Source organism: Macaca nemestrina, chromosome 6 (assembly GCF_043159975.1).
Source record: "Macaca nemestrina isolate mMacNem1 chromosome 6, mMacNem.hap1, whole genome shotgun sequence".
Classification (NCBI taxonomy): domain Eukaryota; kingdom Metazoa; phylum Chordata; class Mammalia; order Primates; family Cercopithecidae; genus Macaca; species Macaca nemestrina.
In genome coordinates this window covers 87594912-87616129 of record NC_092130.1, presented here as the reverse complement: position 1 = coordinate 87616129, position 21218 = coordinate 87594912, and the positions used below count along the sequence as shown (strand labels likewise).

Sequence of the window (21218 nt, the reverse complement as noted above, 5' to 3'; positions counted from 1 at the left end):
TCAATATGCCAAGTTTAACAAAAGGACAGGAAACATGATATTCTCCTATATTTTCAATAAAGCTCAAATGACTCTGCCGTTCATACTCAGTACAATTTATGGCTGAGAAATGTATTCTTCAATTGAAAAAAATCTACAATGGAATGAATTATATAAATTCAGAGTTGAAGTTCTGCCTTATTTCATAATAACAATTTATTTAGAAGATTCTGACATTCTGATTCAATGTACACACTATAATCAGCCATTCAGAGGCATATTTTTTTTCTTGATGAAGGCTGAAGTACTGTATATTCTTTAGATCAAAGAAATGTATACTCTTTATGATAATACTTTGTTATACATATTTAATTTAGATTTTGGAGACTTTTTTCTAATTTCTCTTTTCACATGGGAAATATATGATGAGATGGTATCTACTGAGCAAATGCTTTAAATTATAACACAAAGAAAAAAATCCCAGTGGATCCCGAGCTACTGCATTGGTTAATTGATTCTAGATTTTACATCGTCGTTTACTGCTGCAGAAGTACATTATGTGTGGAAGTAGATTAGGATGAAAATGCTGAGAATGAGGTAGGAGTGGTCATGACCAATAGGTCAGCACAGAGCGGTGTCACTTCTGCCTTCTCAACTCAGCGATGTGGAACTAAGTGTGGCAAAACAACCAGAAAGTTGGAGTTCAGCCAAACTATTCAGAACTGTTGCCACAGTTGCTTCTTCTTCTTCTTCTTTTTTTTTTTTTTTAAGTAAAGGAAGAATTGGCTTTGGAATCTTTAAAAGGGCCTTATACATAGAAAATGAGAAGGGCCATATACATAGAAAAGAGAAAAGTGCAACAATACACATACACAGAGGAATTTATTTACACTTGTGAAAAATTCTTTGGTAATTTCTTTTCATTCCAATAACCAGAGGTAAATGGATTAATGACAGCTGAAAAAAGTATGTCACTGATGAGTATGGAAGGTATACACTGTGATATAAAACATACTCAGAGAAGTGTATTTGTTCCTAACTTTCTACTAATGTGTCGTATTTATAAGACGAATTTCACTCATAGATTAAGGCACCATTTAAAAAAGAATAGGCATAAATTCCTGATATTAATGTTGCTATAAATGATCATTTCTGTATAATTCATATTCTTTTTTTTTTTTTTTTTGAGACTGAGTCTCAGGCTGTCACACAGGCTGTGGCACAGGCTGGAGTGCAATGGCATGATCTCGGCTAACTTCAACCTCCACCTGTGGGGTTCAAGCAATTCTCCTGCCTCAGCCTCCTGAGTAGCTGGGATTACAGGTGCACGTCACCATGCTCGGCTAAGTTTTGTATTTTTAGTAGAGATGGGGGTTTCACCATGTTGGTCAGGCTGGTCTCGAACTCCTGACCTTGTGATCCACCCACCTCGGCCTCCCAGGTGCTGGGATTACAGGCGTGAGCCACCACTCCTAGCCAATATTCTTATTTCAAAATAGAGTATGTGCCGTGGCTCACGCCTGTAATCCCAGCACTTTGGGAGGCTGAGGCAGGCGGATCACAAGGTCAGGAGATCGAGACTATCCTCACTAATATGGTGAAACCCCGTCTCTACTAAAAATACAAAACAAAATTAGTCGGGCATGGTGGCGGGTGCCTGTAGTCCCAGCTACTCGGGAGGTTGAGGCAGGAGAATGGTGTGAACCCGGGAGGCAGAGCTTGCAGTGAGCCAAGATTGCGTCACTGCATTCCAGCCTGGGCAACAGTAAGACTCCGTCTCAGCAACAACAACAAAAAAGAGTATGGCTCAGAATAGTGATAGGAAGTTTTTTATATACAAAACTCAGAATAACAGAACTTGGAGAAAAAAATATATCAAGGCATACAAATTATAATTTAATGTATGTTAAAGTTGACTCTGTAATGTCTGCAACTACATTAACAGTCATATATAATCCCCAGTTACTTGTAAGGCCCTAATATATAATTTATTCCCAGGAAATGAAAGACTTAACACTTCTGAAAAATACCTAATTGTCCTGACGACGACGATGACAACAACAACAACAACAACAACAACAACAACAACAACAACGTCTGTCCATTTTACTTCTAAGGAGTGGTTTCTTAATTACTGATTTTTGGCTAAATGGTGATTTAAATTATTTTTCTACCTTTATTTATTTATTGTTTCCTAGCTTTTTTCTCATCTCTCTAAAGGTTCTTTGGTAGTATCTCTTCCTATTTCACTGGAAACCATCTATTTATGAGATTTCCCTATCACTTTACTGCCAATAAATCAAACCTACTGATTCACTTCTGATGCAGACGCCTGATTTCCATTCTTTAGGCAACACTGACAGTTCTCTCCTGGATGTCTTCTGTAGACATCCTATCATTTCTTTAAACTCAATGGGTGGGGCTCATCTTAACTTTTTCTAGCACTCCTTCATTTTTGCAGCATCACTGGGTATCCTCACTTCTTGCCTGCCCACACAGGAGATTTCTCCATAACTTTTATATTCCTTAAAATGTCAAAACCTTCATAAAATTATCCTGAGTTTTCTACCATGGCTGTGGTCTGTAGGCCAAAATAAACCAGCTGTTACAAGCTGAAACATTTATCTGTTTGAGCTCCTAGGCTATAGAGTGCTTATTTAATTCTGCCTGCATTAAGGCATTAGAAAAGAATCTTAGAGCTGCAAAGTATAGAAACCATCTACCTAACCATGTAATATTTAAAAGATTACAGATCCAGAGAAGTTCAACTGGCCCAAAGCCACATATAGGTTAGTGATTCTCATCTTTTTGCACTCACCATGTGTTTTTTTAGTCCTCTGCAATTATTATGCTCCTCAAAACAGAACTGGGGAGAACAATCAATTAAATTTGCCACAGATAACATTTCTACCACTCCCAGTCAGCATATTCCTTCTATTTTTACTATTATATCTTCCATGCACTTTTTCACCACATCTCAAGGTGATGATTATCTGATTCTCCCTTTCTTATCTGCCTGTTAAAACATGTGTGCGAGGCTCTCTTGCTTACAAGCTGCTGTGATCACATTATTTCCTTGTAGAAATTGCTTAAGTCAAACTGAACATTTCCAAATATCCATCTACTATCTATCTCCAAAACCTAAAATTTTAGCATCTCGTTTTTCCTACCTGTTTGGTTTGCTTCCTTTAAGTAACACAGATAGAAAATCCTTTGGTTTCTATTTCAGCACTCCGAAAATTCGTTGAGCTTCTTTTCTCATTTTCCTTATGCTTACTTTCCTGAGCACTTCAGAGTAGGTTCCTCCTCTTCCAATCTTTAGCACCAAAAGAGATGTGCATCAATTTTGCTGTTTTCCCTTATCTAGTCAGGCCATCATGCCGTTTCCTTTTCAAATCCTGTCAGAATACCCGTTTATGAATTCTTTGCAAAACCCATCTAATTACTGGACTGCAGTCAACAGCTATCGCTTAATCTTCAATTCTGTTTCCTTATATCCTTTAATTTTAGAAACATAGAACCCTAGAATTGAAGTAGATATTAAAGATGCTTTATTCTAATCTATCCAATGTAAAAATTCCCTTTATCAAATTCTTGAAAAGTGGTTATTATGACTTCATTTGACTGCTTGAAAAGATGGAAAGCTCGCCAGTTTACAATGCAGTCCATTCCATTTCTTAAAACAATTCAATAATTATATTGAGCCTCTTTAGTTTCCATAATCCACAATCAAAGCCTTTGTCATAATGTCTATTTAGAACCTCATCTATAGTTCAGGGCTAAGATCAGCTAAATCATTAAGTCTTCTGTGAGTTCTTTCGGTACCATATCTTTAAGATCTGGATGCTATTTATTCACTCTCAAGAGATGCTTTCCCCCAGTGGTATTGAACATTTACCACCAACTGTGCCAAATAATTCAATAATATAACAATTTCAACTGGACTATTAAGAGAAAAAATGAAAATCTTCAACTGATACTAGTTCTACAGTTTTCCAAGAAACTGGTCTGCATAAGATGTTAGTAGCTTGTGATAAGGTAGTGAGTTGGTTAAAAGTCTAAGACAAGCTCGCACGCTAATATATTAACTTTCACAGAGCAAGGAAACTATATACCCATGAGACTTTATTTCTCTTGCTTAAAAAGTAATCACATTTCAGGCATTTATGATGAGTAATCTGTGTTTTGGTTTTCCTCATTTTTACTTTGTTAAAAGTCAAATTAAGTGCCAGACTCATTGTTTTCTTTTTCATTGCGTGATGCCTAACTAAAGTGGTAGGTGTATACTCACCTTCACGTGTATATTCTGCTTCTGAAATAAAATGGTTGAAACACATTATATTTAATGTCAACATACCCCAAAGCCTTGTTGTGAAAGGTACAATTTTGAAAAAAGTGAATAAATGAATAATATAGTTAAATAGTATAATCTTAAGATTAAGGAAACAGGCTAATTCTCTCAACTGGTTTAAGTTTCATTGAAAGGGTAGTTTTTAATTTGATAGGTTTGTAAAGGGGGAAGGCAGGAAGCAGAGGGGTGGAACCTAGCGAGGCAGCTCTGTAAGATGAATTGCTGTGCGGGTGAAGTGGCTGGTTACAGTAATAGCTGGAAACTGTAAGTGTTACAGGCTTTGAAGTCAGTTCAGCTTTGATGTCTTACTCTCAATAGTTAATCATAAGATAGTATGGAAGGGGCAAAAAATAAGGCTTTCTAATACTGTGCTTGGTGTCTTTGCTCAGGAAATCCTAGCATGAAAAAAGATTGGTGTCTGTGTGAACTTTAAGTGTAGCATTAGTCTCTTCCTTTTAAAAAAAGTTTTAAAGTATTGATGCACGAATTAACATATTTGTTAGTTTGAGGCAAGTACATGGACATGTAGGAACATGCTTAATTTTGTTATGAGATCATGTGAATCAATCAATAAGGACACACATTAATAATTATTTGGGTTTGTTATCATGCTAGGTACTGCTCAGATCAAGTTATATAGCTGTGGTTCCCAACGCTGAGGAACTTAACTAGCTGAGGACTAATAATCTTGCCACAGGAAGTTAAAAATTCACAGGAAGGAGCCTTAGACATCATCTAATCCAAGACCAAAGTCCAAAGAAGATGGCCTGTTCTGGAAACAAGAGATCAAACTGCCAAGTATACACATGAATTAAATAAACCGCAATAAATAGGTAATATGAAGAAATGAAGGGATAAAAGCACCTTGTGAGTTCTTGGATAGAAGAAAAATTATGGGAATTTCATGTTTCAATAGAGCATTGTTTCCGTATTAATTTGTGCAACACTTTTATGTATTTTGCTATATGCACAAATTACCAGCACTACTAAAATACCTAGCATTTCCTTTACCTCAACTCACTTTCTCTATTTGCCTAGTCCCAAACAATAACATCCACTAAATGGGTTTTGTGTTATTCTGATACATATTAGAATAAACAAATAACTATTAAAATAAAAAAACAGTTTACCTATGAGCCACCAGTGGTGTGTGTATAAAACATGAAGGCGGAGGATTCATGGGAAGAATACATCGTTATTATTTCTTTGGGTACTTAAATAAGAACTACGGATTTAAAGTCTGTGCTCTTAAAGTATTTAAATGTGTCCTTAATGAGTGTTCAGTGACCTAGATAATCTGAATTTAAAATATTCTTTTCTTTGGGGTTGTGTGGTTTGATCCTTCTCATCTTAAAACTTCGTTTAGTTATTGGGACCTACGCCGACTTACTTTATGCACAGTAAATAATGTGTACTTTAAAAAAATCTATAATGTGTATCATAATAATGACAGCCTGAGATTAAGACTGCAAAACAAAAAGTTGAAAGGGAAAAAGTTTCCTTTTGACTTTTTCTCAATAGTGCTATCTTGCTGCTTTAAAAGAAAAAAAAAAAAACTTTCTAGCTTTTCTAGGTAGAAACTAACTACAGGAACAACCTTACATATATTACTTTAATGGGAAAAGAAAAAGAATGATTAAAGTTCTGGGGCATTTCTCTTGTTTATGTGTTGGTATCACATAAGAGGAGGAAGCCAAAGCCAGACACTAGAAGAAAGGGGTTAACTACACCTCATGGAAGCGAGGCTATTCCTCTGTTACATTCTTGTCCTTTAACTGCATTAGAACTGACTGTAAACATAAACAAAAGCCACTGGTGGGCAATTAAATTTGAAGAAGTAGCCCATAAAAACTGGAACATTCAGCATGTATTAGAATCAGTTACACAACATCTGATTTAATAGTTAGATTTTAAGCGTTCCTCTTATAATACATGTTAAATGTTCTCAACAAATCATATTCTATAATGCAGTAAAATGACAATTTCAATGTAGTCTGAGGTTGGCAAGACAAGAATATTAAAGCAAATTAAACCATAATCTTTCATTCACATTTAGAGGTTAAAAATCTGTAGTCATTTGTGACAAGAACTTTAAAATGAATTTGCCATTCTCAAAGCCATCTCAGCAGACAGGAAGGAGGAACTTGGCACGGGACCAACAAATTCTGAGAGAGCAACTCCTCAAGGTTAGAGGGCACTGATGACTTCAACAAATCTCACCAGCTAAGGCAACAGATTAAGCTGGGGGATAGGATGCCCTACAACCTTAACCTGTTAATACCTTTAAATTCTTAAGAGTGACCTCTAGTCTGCTCTTTCATATTAGTTGTTAGTTACACTAATTACAGCTTAACTGGTATTGTTGGCACCAGTTTTTCTCCCAAAAGACATGTAGAGAAAGGTTATCTCTAATAGCTTCAAATGACTTCAGCCAAATTCTGCTGTGCACATTAGGAACACCTACCTCTAGTTTTGAATGGGTCTTTTATAGACATCAAAGCAAAGACACTAAAAGCAACTTGTGTTTGTGGATTCTATAAAGCATTTCATAAAGGAAGCTGTAAAAATAGGAACAGTTACTTCTCCTGTAACTAGAACTTTAGAATGGTTTAAAACAGGTAATTTGCTTTATTTTTTTAATGTTTATTTTCAACAAACAGTGGCTGGTGATGTCACATACTAGGAGCTAGTTATACCTTATCAATGCTAGTGAAGTAAAAATACTTGGCCCATGAAATCCTCTCAAAATTTATGGTTTTAAGAAAGGGATAATGACATTTCTCTCACGACCTTTTAGAGCCGTTTTAACTTCAACATTTACATTGACGTTAACCTAAGATTCCACGGAGTTGTGCCTAGGATTCCAAAGCCCATTTTCAAAGATTCAAATACCATCTGTGACGCTGCTATAAATTATTCTGTAACATTAATCTTTAAACAAGGCACTAAATCAGAGTAGAAACATACCAGAGAGATTTAGAGCAAGAGTCATAACTGAATTATTGAGATTAATGTAAACAGCTTCACGCATAAGAATTGCAGGTTCTTAATATCAGATTGTTTTTGCTTTGAATGAAACATAAGATTTCTTCTAAATCTTAAAAATAAATTACTAATATCTAAATGACACTGACACTGTTTTTTTTTTTTTTTTTTCATACGAAAAGAAGAGTAAAAATGACCAGTGAATGGAGTTGTTAACCTAAGGGTGCTCTGAGTTAAGAAATACATTAACAAAAATCTGATGTTACAAAATAGACACAGTAGGGAGTAATTAACATCACCAAAAGAAACTTCACTTTACAAAAGGGAATCTTTAAACCAAACCTAGTGTTCTCAAAATATGTGGACCAATAGATATTTGACTTAAATGAACTCTTTAGGGGAAACAAAGACCTATAACAGTCAATTATAGTATCATGTGTCATCACATCCAAGACACCATTGATTATAAGATTCATCATTACTTTTTGTATCATTTAGAAAGAAAAACATTGCCAATTAAGCTATGGCATGATGCTTTCTTATCACTTATTGCAAGATGATTCCAACCTTAGCTAGTTAAAATTATGTCTTGTAATTAATGAAATAAAATATTTTATAATAAATTGACTTGTTTATCAACATATCAAATGATGAAATTGTTTTAGTGAGAGCAAGTCCGTTTTGAAATATAGTCACTAGGTGATACAGTAATCCTCCCTTATCCCCCAGTGGATGCCTGAAATCATGGATAGTACCAAATCCTAGATATACAGTGTTTTGTTTTATGCACACATACCTATGATAAAGTTTAATTTATAAATCAGGCAGAGTAAGAGATGAACAGTAAGTAATAGTAAGATAGACCAATTATCACAATATGCTATCATCACTACTCTTGCCCTTTGGGGTCATTATTAAGTAAAATAAGGATTATGTGAACACAAGCACTATGATACTGCCACAGCTGATACAGTAACTGAGACAGCTATTAAGTGACTAATGGGAGGGTGGCATATATGGAGTGAATATTCTGGACAAAGGAATGATTAATATTCCATGAGAGACAGAGAAGGATAGCATGAGAGTTCATCATACTACTTAGAATAATGCGCAACTTAAAACTTAAGAATTGTTTATTTCTGGAATTTTCCATTTAACATTTTTTGGCTATGACTGACTGTAAGTAACTGAAACTGTGGAAAGCAAAATTGCAAATAAGGGGGGAACTACTGTATTAAATAAGTTTGCTCTATGTAAAGCATTGAAAGGACATTAACCGTATATTTTCTACCTTCTCTGAGGATATAAGAGGAAGAACAGTAGCTGGTATAGTGATTTTAGTTTGCTTGACTAATTTATTGATGACCTAATACCCCTATTTCTGTCCACTAGGAATTTAAGGCAGACTACAAGAAAATCATATACAACAAAGTTATTTCAGAAATTAAAAACAGAAAATCAGAACTGGGGAAAAGAACAAAAACAAGAGCACTGTAAGAATTTAATTAGATATAAACATAATATATGCATAACAATCTAGGTTCTGGGTCATTATTTTTCACTGCAATTTCAAAATAAAACATGTTTATCAGTGAGATTTTAGGGATTACTTTGCCTGAAGCTTAGGAACAAATGAGATGACAAATATAAGGACCTTGCTAATCCCAAAGAATTTCTATAAAACTGATTATTACAATCTACTGTTAGTTGTTAAAAAGATAGATACCAAATGAAAGTATGATCAAGACAGAAATTAAGTACTGGTAAGAATAATCCTAAAATATTAGCAGCTCTCCCTTAAAAAGATTAAATTGATTATACCATAAGATAAAATAGGATTAATATGAAGAACTAACAGACTAAGTCTCTGTATGCTTACATGTTCTCCTGGTCTGTGGTACCAATGCCAGCAAGCTATCTTCGGATATAGGTAGGTGGATAAGTGGGCTCATGTCAGGGATTACAGGTTCTGAATGAAATGAATAGTACTGAAAGAAGGCCCTCCACATAGCAGGCCTCAGGCTTTATGTGGTAATTGGTTGATACAGCAAAAATGATTTGGGGCACTGTGCTAACATTGAGGTCTATTTCAGAATCACAGATTCGAAAATCGGTCAAGTGATGGATCAGCTCTAGTGTTTATAATATTGGATCTTCCTGCGTGCAGTATCCTACACTTTCTCTTTTCTCTGTATCAGAAACCTGAGATCTAACTGTGGCCCGTATATTAAATTTTTCAAGAAACTGGAAAAATTGACACAAGGACAATGATGGTAGACATATTCAAAACTCTTCTCTGGGGAAGCATTTCTCTTCAACTCCATATAGTCTTCACTAGGCTGTTAATTATAATACCATGCCCTACCCCCAACCCCCTCATAGATACGGGTACTGGCTCAGGCTGGCCAATCACAGCCTGTCCTAATATGTGACCTCTTTGGCTTCAGTGATATTTAGATGCTAGGGCAGAGAGAAGGCTGTTTCTCTCAGATTATGCTGAATAGAAGTTGCTGCGACTGCCTGTAGATACCCTGCCTGTTTGTGTGAAAAAGCCCTTTCTGCGAGAAAGAAAGAATGAGGCCAACAGGTAAAGAAAAGTAGAAAGAGAGACTGAAGGAGTTTGGATGACAGAGTTTGAGTCCCAGGATCTGTTGATACCAGAAGTAGATCTACATCTGGGTTTTTCAGTTTACATGAATCAATACTTCTCTTTTTCTTTTTTGGTAAGAAGCTTGAATTGGGGTTATGTCACTTAAAATGAAGAGTCTATACTAGTACAGTAACTGAGAAGAGTAGATTGTATTCAGCTTCTTTTTCAGTGCTATAAAACATGAGCTTGATATTCATGTATTCATGTTTGAATTCATGTCTACATATTTGAATATGTAAAATTACTATACAGTAAATTATAATAGTGGCATTTTAAAATGCTAATATGTGTTTAAGGGCAAGAAGTTTCTAGATTATCCATGTAACTGCTATAGATGACTAAAAGTGGTAGGCAATCCAACGTTATTCATATTCAGTTTTCTAATACTTCATAATAATTATAGAAGGAGGGATAGTGGGAGAGAGGGAGTTTATTCTCCTGATTATGTTTTACTTGGCATAATTAAAAGTAGTTTGCATTTGCTGAGAAGATACTAGTTTGGTAGTGGGAAAAAGTGGCATAGAAAATATACTGGGAAGGCCGGGCGCGGTGGCTCAAGCCTGTAATCCCAGCACTTTGGGAGGCCGAGACGGGCGGATCACGAGGTCAGGAGATCGAGACCATCCTGGCTAACACGTTGAAACCCCGTCTCTACCAAAAAAAATACAAAAAAACTAGCCGGGCGAGGTGGCGGGCGCCTGTAGTCCCAGCTACTCGGGAGGCTGAGGCAGGAGAATGGCGTGAACTCGGGAGGCGGAGCTTGCAGTGAGCTGAGATCCGGCCACTGCACTCCAGCCTGGGCGACAGAGCGAGACTCCGTCTCAAAAAAAAAAAAAAAAAAGAAAAAGAAAAAGAAAATATACTGGGAAACAAGGAGAAGCTAGTCTAAGATGATGGTTCATTGTGGATAATTTCCCAAATAAACAATGTATTCATAAACAACTGAAAACTAGCTATAAGCTATCTCTCTCGGGTAAGAGAGCAGAAGCATTGGACAATAACGGGGTTAGTACATGCTTTCCAGAAGACAATGTGAAAATTCATTCTGGAAAAGCATTTACTAACCCTTTTAAACTATAATATTAAAACTATAACATGTAAAACATTTTAAGAGCTGGTTGGAAAACAACTCATCCGGCATTATGATTCGAGTGAGCTATATTCTACCTCAAGTTGAGTTACGAATAACTCAAAAAACCCTCAGTGTTCTTAGAATAATTACTTAACTTCCATTTTCTAAATATTCTTATTAAATTCCAACATATTTAACTTTTAGGAACCTTAAGCTATGAGAGTATATGTCTTCTGGCTCTCCTCTGTAGATGGTAAGGGTCTGAAAAGGCAATTGCCCAGTGGAATGCACTAAACATGAGCCCACTGCCTTGAGCAGACCTCTCAAAATTATTCACCTAACATGTTTCATTATACATACTTTGGGGATTATCAGAAGTAAGAGACATTCTTAAGAAATAGATCTATCAGTGCTGGGTTCTAATGGATTTTTGGCCTATCTGCAAAAAAATTCACCTGCTGAAACAGTTTATGCTAAAAAGTGTCACTTGTATTTAAAAACAAAGTGTGGTGTCAGGACTCATGTGTTCATTCATAGCCACTGACACCAATGAGTCTGCATGACTTGGGGGAAAAATGAATCTTTTTAGAATTCTGCAGTTTTATAGGGACTCATTTTAGAAACTGGACTCTCATTTTAGAAAGTTTTATAAGGATCAATATATACATTAAGGCATTTCAGTATTCACAGATGGAAGCAACACCGGACTTAATAATAACTAAAGATATATATACAGTTTCCTCATTTCACAAAAAAAGTATAATTAAGAACTGCATTGTTCTTTATGCCTAAATGGTTTTCAATAATTCTTACAAAGGTAGTTGGTTTTTTTGCTGCTGTTCTCAGAATGACTCTGACCAGGAGTATACCAATCATTTTAATTTCATATGAGAATAAAATGCAGAAGAATTAATTATTTATCTTGTCAACTGTTTGATTAAAAAATTTATTGATATCTATTTTATCTCCAGTATGATGCTAGGTATTCTCTCGTATAATGAGCTGTAAACAGAAACAGTTTAACTGTATTCCATGGCAGTCAACAGAGTTTCTAATCAGATACATGTTTTTGTAAACAAAGGCAAGTAGGCTTTTACTTAAGAGATTGTCTTGTGTCTGGTGGTTTCTTCAACTTCCAAACACTTTTTAGTGGTTTATTTATGAGATTATAATAAACTTAAAGAAACTGATTAACATTTTTTTTTTTTTTTAAATCAAAAGTCTAATGAAGACAATTGACTCTTGATAAGAACAGGCCAGTGGATCTGCTAAGCCATTAATAACTCTGGATTTGCTGATCCATGGTGCCAATGCAAATCATCAAGAAGGTTTACACCAGTACTAAATGACATTAGTTCCTGGAAGAAAGGCCTTTAGAACCTTAGAACTTAGTGTTACGACCTAGGCTATTTGACATAAGTCGATATAAAAACCAGTCACAGGAAGAATGATTTTTTTTTGTCTTGAATGACAAAAACGTCATTAACAAAAGTACTACAATTAAATAAATTATCTATTGTGCTGTTCAATGTCTTTTTGAAAGACTGATATATTAATATTTAATTATTTTTGAAATAATTAAAAAAATATTTCTTCTCATGCATTTTGGAAGCCTCAAGTAATTATATACTGAGAACTATATAACTTTTTGTCTATGAGTGTATTTTTACCACTACATTTAACTCTTAATTTCAGTAACAAATTACAGTCCAGATTTTCAGTCAAAATAAACTCCCTTCACTTTTCCTCCCCTTCCTGACTTTTGGTCATCTCTCTCTTGCTCTCTCTCTCTCTCCTCACCCCCCTCCACTCCTAGTTATCCTTTATGTTGTTCCCTGTTCTTAAGAATGTTTCCATATATTTCCACTGAGTTCTTTGCTCCTTTCTTTGTGTTGTTCCTCTGCCCATTCCTCTCACACTGTTCGCTTGGTGATGTAATCCTTGATTTTCTCAATTCTTTCCTCTCTCAGGCTTATGTGCTTCTTGTCTAATTCTGAATCTTTAGTGCCTAGCCCTTAACAGGTGCTAATTAGAAATTTGGTCACTGAGGATAAAGTATAGAGGTACAATGTTACTGCTTACACGAATATGAAGATGCGGGGCCTGGAGGAAAAGCAGGAGTTGGTTTGGGACCACAGCAAGGATGTCTTGGAAATGGCCAAATATTGCTATGGTAAGTATTACCATTTTGCTTGTCATGTCCTGGGGTATTATGTATGGTCTACATAATCCATATTTCACATAATATACTTAAAATATGTATACTGATATGTGTATGCACATTTTTAGGAGAACAACATAAATGAGATATCAAATAATTGCCTATAGTTTTAAAAGTTAATAATATTTGCAGGAAAATTAGCAATATAAAATATGTCTAGTTAGATAATGTAATAAAATGAATATGCATATCTGTAATTAGGATAGGTAGTTTTATGGTGAGTCTTAGAATGCATATGAGAGTAAACATGCTAAAGATTTACGAGATGTTCCACTGAATACATGGAATTGTTATTGTCCTCATTAAAACAATAATTAAAAAATCTATACTTACATCTTAGTAGAAAGTGGTATTTCATTTATATATGGTTTTATTTCAACTGTAGTATCACTGGATCAACTGTGAGAAAATATTTAAATCTCACAAATTCAAGCACCTTCTGTTTCTTAAATGTTCACATGGTGTATATATGTGCACAGAGAATGTTCACCAAATAAATTGTTTACTAATGCAAGAAACTCAGTTTAAAAATAAAAATGATACAATTTTTTATGGAGCATGCCATTTCTGGAAACTCAAATAAAAAGGATAAAGATGCTTTCACTTCTCATTTAAAAGTGTTACATTTTTGTTAGTATTTTACTTGAAATTTCTTGGCCCAGAAGACAAAAATTTATGGCTGCAGATTAACTACTTTAATGATGTGACACAGAAGCAGCAAAACGTTCTTTTTTCCCTATGGTGTTGCGGTGATTGGCTTTTCAGGGGAGTAAAGAATAACACACTAAATTCCTGTATGGGGAGGTTTTTTTTTTTTTTTCCCCATCTCTTCTCTTTGGTTTAAATGTCAAAGGTAATACATATTTAGCAAGCAGACTGGTGCCAAAAAATGTTTGAAATGAGGTGATCATTTACAATATCTGTATTATTTAATGGTTGATTATTACAGAAATATTTACAGTTAATAAATGTAAAAAACTTAGTGTCTTCTTGGATTTAGCAATATTATTAAAACTGTTTATGAAAACAGTCACTGTCTAAACTTGTTCTCTTCTGTTTTTAGTTCTGCTTTTCATAAACACAATGACAACAAATTAAAGGCAAGTCAACTGACTGTTCTGTACATTAGCTTGATAAACTTAGTGGCTGACAATTCTTAGTGAAAAGTGACACAGCTTTCTTAATAAGTTCACATATCCATTTTTCTGGGGAAATTTAAGAATCATATCTCTATCAAAATATCAAAATTTTCTTCCTAATATAAGTGAGACTGATGAGAGTTCAATTGTCCTGCTCCGAAAATACAGATAAATAAGAAGTTACTGTAATTCTTCAGCCCAGAAGGTTATTGATTGGGAGGGAAGAAATCTTATTTTTGGTAAAATTTTCCTGAGAAGATATCCCTAGAATGGTGGTATTATTTGAATGCAGATCTGGGACTCTTTGACTCTGTGGCTAATACTCTTTCCTTTCCATCATACCACCTTATTTAACTCCTTTGTAGGAAACAAAGTCTCTCTGCCTTTCTAAACCTATCCCTGATCACCTATTTTTTTCTCTAAGTAGGGGTAGTAGCTGTTATTGGGTGAATTGTGTCCGCCACCAAATTTATGTATGGAAGTCCCAAGCTCTAGTATCTTAGAATGTGACTGTATTTCGAAACGGATCTTTACTGAGGTAATTAGGTTAAAATGAGGTCATTAGGATAGGTCCTAATCTAATATCACTTATAAAAAGAGGAAATAGAGACACACACATATACAGAAGGAAGACAATATAAAGATACAGGGAGAATACAGCCATCTACAAGCCAAGGAAAAAAGCCTGGGCCAGATCCTTCCCTGAAAACTCTCACAAGGAACCAACCCTGCCCACAACCTCATCTCAGACTTTTAGCCTCCAGAACTGCGTGAAAATAAATTTCTGTTGTTCAAGCCACCCAATCTGTGGTAGTTTGTTTGGCAGTCCTAGAAAACGAATAGCGTGGCATACTGAAACAAATTCTCTTTCAATTAAAAAGGTATATGTTAAGATTTTCCACTACTCAATCAATAATACTCAAAGTTTTAAAGCAGATTTAGGAATATTATCATCCATTCTAAAATAATGAATCAACCCAATGCATCTTATACACTGCCCTGGCCACACGACTTAGACCTGGAAGATGGTCTACATTATATATGCTGAAAGGAAAAGGAGGACTACTTGTTAAGCAATACAGTTATTCATTTGAAGAAGAAATGACATTCAGGCTATACAGTTTTAAAAAAGAATATTGATTTTTAGATGTAGTGAAATCTCAGGAAGGCCCCAACGTTTCCTTTTCCAACCACAGTCTTTGGCAATAGAAGAGGTGACAGCAGCAAGTGAAGCTAGTTTGTATTTTGTCATTTTGATGGAAGCTGCAGGAAGAGAACCTAAGTCCAAGGTTCAAGACCAAAGTAGCTAATTCTGCCTAGTAGCTGTGCTCCTAGCTGGAAAGTGAGGTGACACAGTTGCAGCTTAACAGACTTAGGTGCTGAACTGTTTTCTAGAGGTAGCCCCTTCGATAAACTATGTAGCCTCTCCCAAAGCTTCCTGTCATGTTTCTCTTCACTGGTGTAGCCATGATAATGCTAATGACTTGTTTTAAGGATTTCACTGGGTATTGGGGTGGATTCAGTTCATGACAGTTCATCTTTCAACTGGCTGGGGATGTAATCACAGGAACTGACCTTGCCTTCCAACTCAGAAATCCATAGAGCTCATTTATATTCATTTGGTTTCTTCAAAAATGACAAGCAAAGAAGATTCTACTGTGTTAAAATCAGGATTTTGATATTTTCAAATGCTTTTTAAAATTGAAAAGTAAACATTCAGAAACATGAAAATGATTTGGGCTTACATTATATTCTAAATATGAGTTAACTACAGAGGTATATAAACACACTAATTGTAATTGTAAATTACCATGTTGTGCAGAAAAGCAGACATATGGCAGGTGTCTTCACTCACTGTGCTACGCTGGAGCTCTTTAACATTAATGGGCCTCTGATTTAAAAAAAAAACAAACCTTAATTTTTAGCAATGTTTTTCTAATGTATATGGCTCCATATTCCTCCATTTAGATAATTGCCTTTCTTTTACAGAAACTAAAAATGTGACTAAAAATGAATAGGTCAGATTTACCCTTTTAAATATTGCTTTGTAAGGAGAAAATACTATTTTAGAAACAAAGATGACTAGGAGAATGTGTATCTTTGGGAACTCTAGATCTCCTAAAGCCTTCCTTTAAAAAATATTTCTTGGATGTTTAAAATTGTATAACAAATACATACAGCAAAAATTCTAAAAAAAATCACGAACAATACCAATACCTGTATATACATTTAGATTTTTTCTCTATGTAATATATATTTTAAAAATGGTATGAAGTTTAATAAGTTGTTTTGCTTCATTCAACAATTTACTCTGAACTTTCTATCAAAACTGTGGTTCTGTAATACAATTTTAACTGTCTATCATGTTTAATTTTATTTACTTAACCCTTTGTTAAACATTTAGGTTGTTTCAAATTTTTTGCTGTTAAGCTTTTTAAAAAATTTCTGCATGACCACTCTTTTTGCTAAATCCTTACACACACACACACACACACACACACAAACACACACACACACAATTATTTTCTTTTCTTTCCTTTATTTTTTTGAGACGGAGTCTTGCTCTGTTGCCGGACTGGAGTCCAGGGGCATCTGATCTTGGCTCACTGCAACCTCTGCCTCCTGGATTCATGCCATTCTCCTGTTTCAGCCTCCTGAGTAGCTGGGACTACAGGCGTGCATCACCACACCCAGTTAATTTTTGTACTTTTAGTAGAGACGGGTTTTTACCATGTTGATCAGAATGGTCTCGATCTCTTGACCTTGTGATCCGCCCGCCTCGGCCTCCCAAAGTGCTGGGATTATAGGCATGAGCCACTGCGCCTGGCCACACACAATTATTTTCTTATAAAAATTATTAAAAGTTGAAATGATGGGCAAATGGAAATGCACATTTTAAAAGCTTTCCATATGAATTACCTAACAACCTTTCATGAAGGTTGTACCAATTCACTTTCCAATAAATAAATATTTGTTTTTGTTATTTTGCCCATCACCACCACCACCATCACACTGGTAAATAATTGGCCACCTAAATCTTTACCTTCAAAATTTCCTTAACTATCTTTCTAAGTTTTATTCTTTCACTTTAGAATCACTCTCTCAAGTACATTTCCACTAGGTTTAATTGCAATGGCTTTGTAGTCTTCACTTTAAAAACACATTTGACATAAATAATACCATTTTGCATTCTGAAAAGAATAAATCTTGAATAGATTTTGCCAAGAAAACCAATATTGTTTAGTAGGCAAGACTATTTCTAGAAGAAAGGCATAAACAAAAGTGGCTATTCTGAAAAACAAATCGCCATGAAACAGATTTAGTATAATAAACAAGGATATACAGTATATCTTTTTTAAAAAAATGAAATTATTGAAACAGATGCTAATTCCAGAAAAGCATCATGCTTTGAAATAAGGACAGATATCCAAACACCTCATGATTTCTTAGTGAATAAGAAAACTTCTAGGGAAAAGAAATTGTTCATTATGATAAGATTTTAATTAAAGTGCCAAGGATTGATAAAAGTATAAGAACAAGAAAGGCAATAATCAATACATTATTTAGTCTAAACTTAAAAGACTAATGTAAAATGCAACTTAGGGCCTTGATATGACACTGAGTTGGAGATATCTAGAACATATAGATTCAAAGAAAACCAGAAATTACCTATTAGATAGGTACTGTCAAAGGAAATCATTTGAAAAGGTGGCAAAAGGGAAGGTGCTTCTTAAATTCTGTAACTGTAGATCCAAAGAAGAGTCATGCTCCCCTTTGAATATGTGATGAAGGCTATCAACCATCTTTAAAGAAAATGCACATTTGTACAAAAACACTATTCTGCTTATACTCTAAAGGGGCTCAGCATCTTAGATTAAAAATACTTGCCATGTCTATGGGAAATACAAGATAACCAAAATGTTTGATAAAGAGACATTTTCAGAATGACAGTGAAGATCTATTGGAGTCAGGAGTTGAAATTTATTTTTTAAATTGAGGCAGGAGAAAATCTGGGCAAATATGAAGACTTTGGACTGTTGTTTGACATCTGCCTTTACTAACTATGCCACTGAAATTATTACTAAAGGTATCAATGGCATCTTAGTTATTGAAATGATATGGCTTAGTAGATTTCTTTTTCTTTTTTTTTTCTGAGACAGAGTCTCACTTTGTTGCCCAGGCTGCGATTCTCCTGCCTCAGCCTCCTGAGTAGCTGGGATTAAGGTGCACACCACCATGCCTGGCTAATTTTTGTATTTTTAGTAGAGACGGGGTTTCACCATGTCAGCCAGGCTGGTCTCGAACTCTTGACCTCAAGTGATCTGTCTACCTTGGCCTCCCAAAGTGCTGGAATTACAGGCATGAGCCACCACACCTGGCCAATGTATCTTGGTTGATTTCTTACATTACTTGATATCTGTAACATTTAACATTGTTAACTACTTAACAACACATTCTTGGTTTTCTCCCAACTCTAAGGGTGGTTATTCTTCTGTTTAAGGGATCTTATGATTAAAGTTTCTACATATCATCTTAAATCTCTGAAAAATCTGAAATCACTTCAGTATAAAGGTTTTCTTAAGGTCCAGTCTTTTCCCTTTTCACAGCAAGCCAAGAGAACTAGTGATGGAAAATCTTTTAAATTATGTGAAGCTGATTAGTGACACATAGAAGCTTTGCCTAAGCAGAGGTGGGGCAGCTGTGTCAATGATGCAGCTATGCGGGGGCTGAGATGGACTCTAGGAGCTGTTCCCTGAGACTTGAGAGCTCATCACAATTTCTCCACATCTGTAGATGCTGCAGAGGAACCAAAGGAGCAGCTGAGGTCAGTGCCTCTTCACAGCTCTTATGTTCACAACACAATCAGAGTTGTTTATTCTGGCATTCAACACTGTCTGACTCTGCTGAAACATCTCCTTTCCAAGGCTTTGCAGAAGGGCTGTCTAGGAAAAGGATGAAATGGAGTTGGTGCCGTGTGACTTTTAGTGGGATAATCCAATAGTAAGTGATTAGTCACCTATTGAATCTAAAGATAAGCAATTAGAATTTGGCTCTATTTTCACTAACTTACATGGATCCTCAGTGCTCTATCTTTAGATACTGACAAGAAGAAAAAGCACACATTTGTGAAGCTGGGTCCCTGTAGCTTGTGTGGAGGAAATGGTCTCACTGGGATGTTGTAAGCTGGGATCAGAGACCCAGGCACTAATTCAGATTCTTCTGCTTGATGATGTTGTGGATTCACTGTCACTGAGTTTGGTCCAAGAACCAGAAGAAGCTTAACATCTCCAAACATTCTCTTAAATGGAAGCATTAAGAGCAGACATTAAGTTGTTCTTGAGCATTGATGTAGCCCTAAGGATAAAAAAGCTATAGTGTGGAATTCATTTCCACACTTTTTATCCAGTGCTGTATTTTGGGCATTGTCATAAAGGACGCTGGACCATGGGAAGCTGTGCTGATATATATGGTTCATTTACACATGCTTTGTGGCCATCATATTTCCAACGTGATTCTATATTCTTGAGTAAATAAACTGACAACTCAAGCTAATCTTATACAAGTGTATATGTGTAACCTTGATACATCTCCATTGTCCACCTGAAACAATACAGCTTATAGGTATGTTCTGAAAATTAAAGTTGTTACAATTTGTTTATAATTATGTAATCTTTTTAAAGAGTTAGAATAATGTAAGTGCAGCATTAATATTTACTTGACTTTTTGTTTTTAAAGTACTTCACCAAAAGTTCATTCCTGAAAGCTGAGCTACATCTGGGCTGTTTCATGTTGTGGACTATGGAAGATGTGGTTTAAAACTTATTTTCATCACCCCGGGTAAGTCATTTATTCTTACAAAGATGTCATGAGAATGAGATCCCTCAAAACAGAAAAATAACCACTCTTACAGTAGGAGAAAAAAATGCTTAGGTATCTTAGGTGTGGGTGCAATGGTGATGGTAGTACTGGGGAAGGAAGTAGTGGTACTGGTAGTTAGCATAATCTTATGAAATAGTCATAGGATTTCATATATCCCTTAAGCATTTTTCATTTATCCCAGAGAAACGGTCAAAAACCCATACCCTTGCATATAAAACATTCAATAACCTAAGAAAAAAGGAACTTCCTCAACATGATAAAGACTACATATGAAAAAGCCAGAGCTAACGTCATACGCAATGGTGAAAAGACTGAAAGTTTTTCTCCTAAGAACAAAAACAAGAAAAGGATGTACCCTTCTGCTACTTTTATACAACACAGTACTACATATTCTTGCCACAGCAAGTGGGTAAGAAAAAGAAAGGGTATCTAAATCGGAAAGGAAGAAGCAAAACTATCTTTATTCACAGATGACACTATTTACATGTAGAAAACCCTAAAGAATGCACCAAAAAACTAGTTAGAACTAAATCTACAAAGTTGCAGGATACAAAATCAACACAGGAAACTCGGTTGTATTTCTATCCATTAGCGATGAACAATTTGAAAAGGAAATGAAGGAAACTATTCCATTTACAATAGTATCCAAAAGAATAAAATACCTACAAATAACTTTAAGGAAGTGAAAGGCTTGTACACTGAAAACTAAAACATTGCTCAAAGAAATTAAAGAAGACATAAGTGGAAAGACAGCCTGTGTTCATGGATTGTAAGACTTAAAATTGTTAACATGACCACACTCCCTAAAGCAATATGAGGGTTCAATGCACTCTGTAACAAAATCTCAATGGTGTTTTGGGCAGAAATGGAAAAACTGATCCTAAAATTCCTATGAAATTTCAAGTGACCCACAATGGTATGTGTGTGCATACATACATACA

The 21218-nt window shown here is 35.2% G+C and overlaps 1 protein-coding gene across 18 annotated transcripts in view; it reads right to left on the bottom strand.

Annotated features, from left to right (window-relative positions):
* ARB2A (ARB2 cotranscriptional regulator A) overlaps positions 1–21218 on the bottom strand; it is a 481957-nt gene that overhangs the window by 108599 nt on the left and 352140 nt on the right. The window contains exon 12 of one of the 18 annotated variants that reach the window (XM_011758774.2): positions 717–19340. The exons of the other annotated variants lie outside the window; for them this stretch is intronic. Within the exon in view, the coding sequence (XP_011757076.2) occupies positions 19224–19340 (117 nt within the window). The 3' untranslated portion in view covers positions 717–19223. Of the gene's footprint in view, positions 1–716; positions 19341–21218 lie in introns of those variants that run through there. 18 annotated transcript variants of the gene reach the window in all.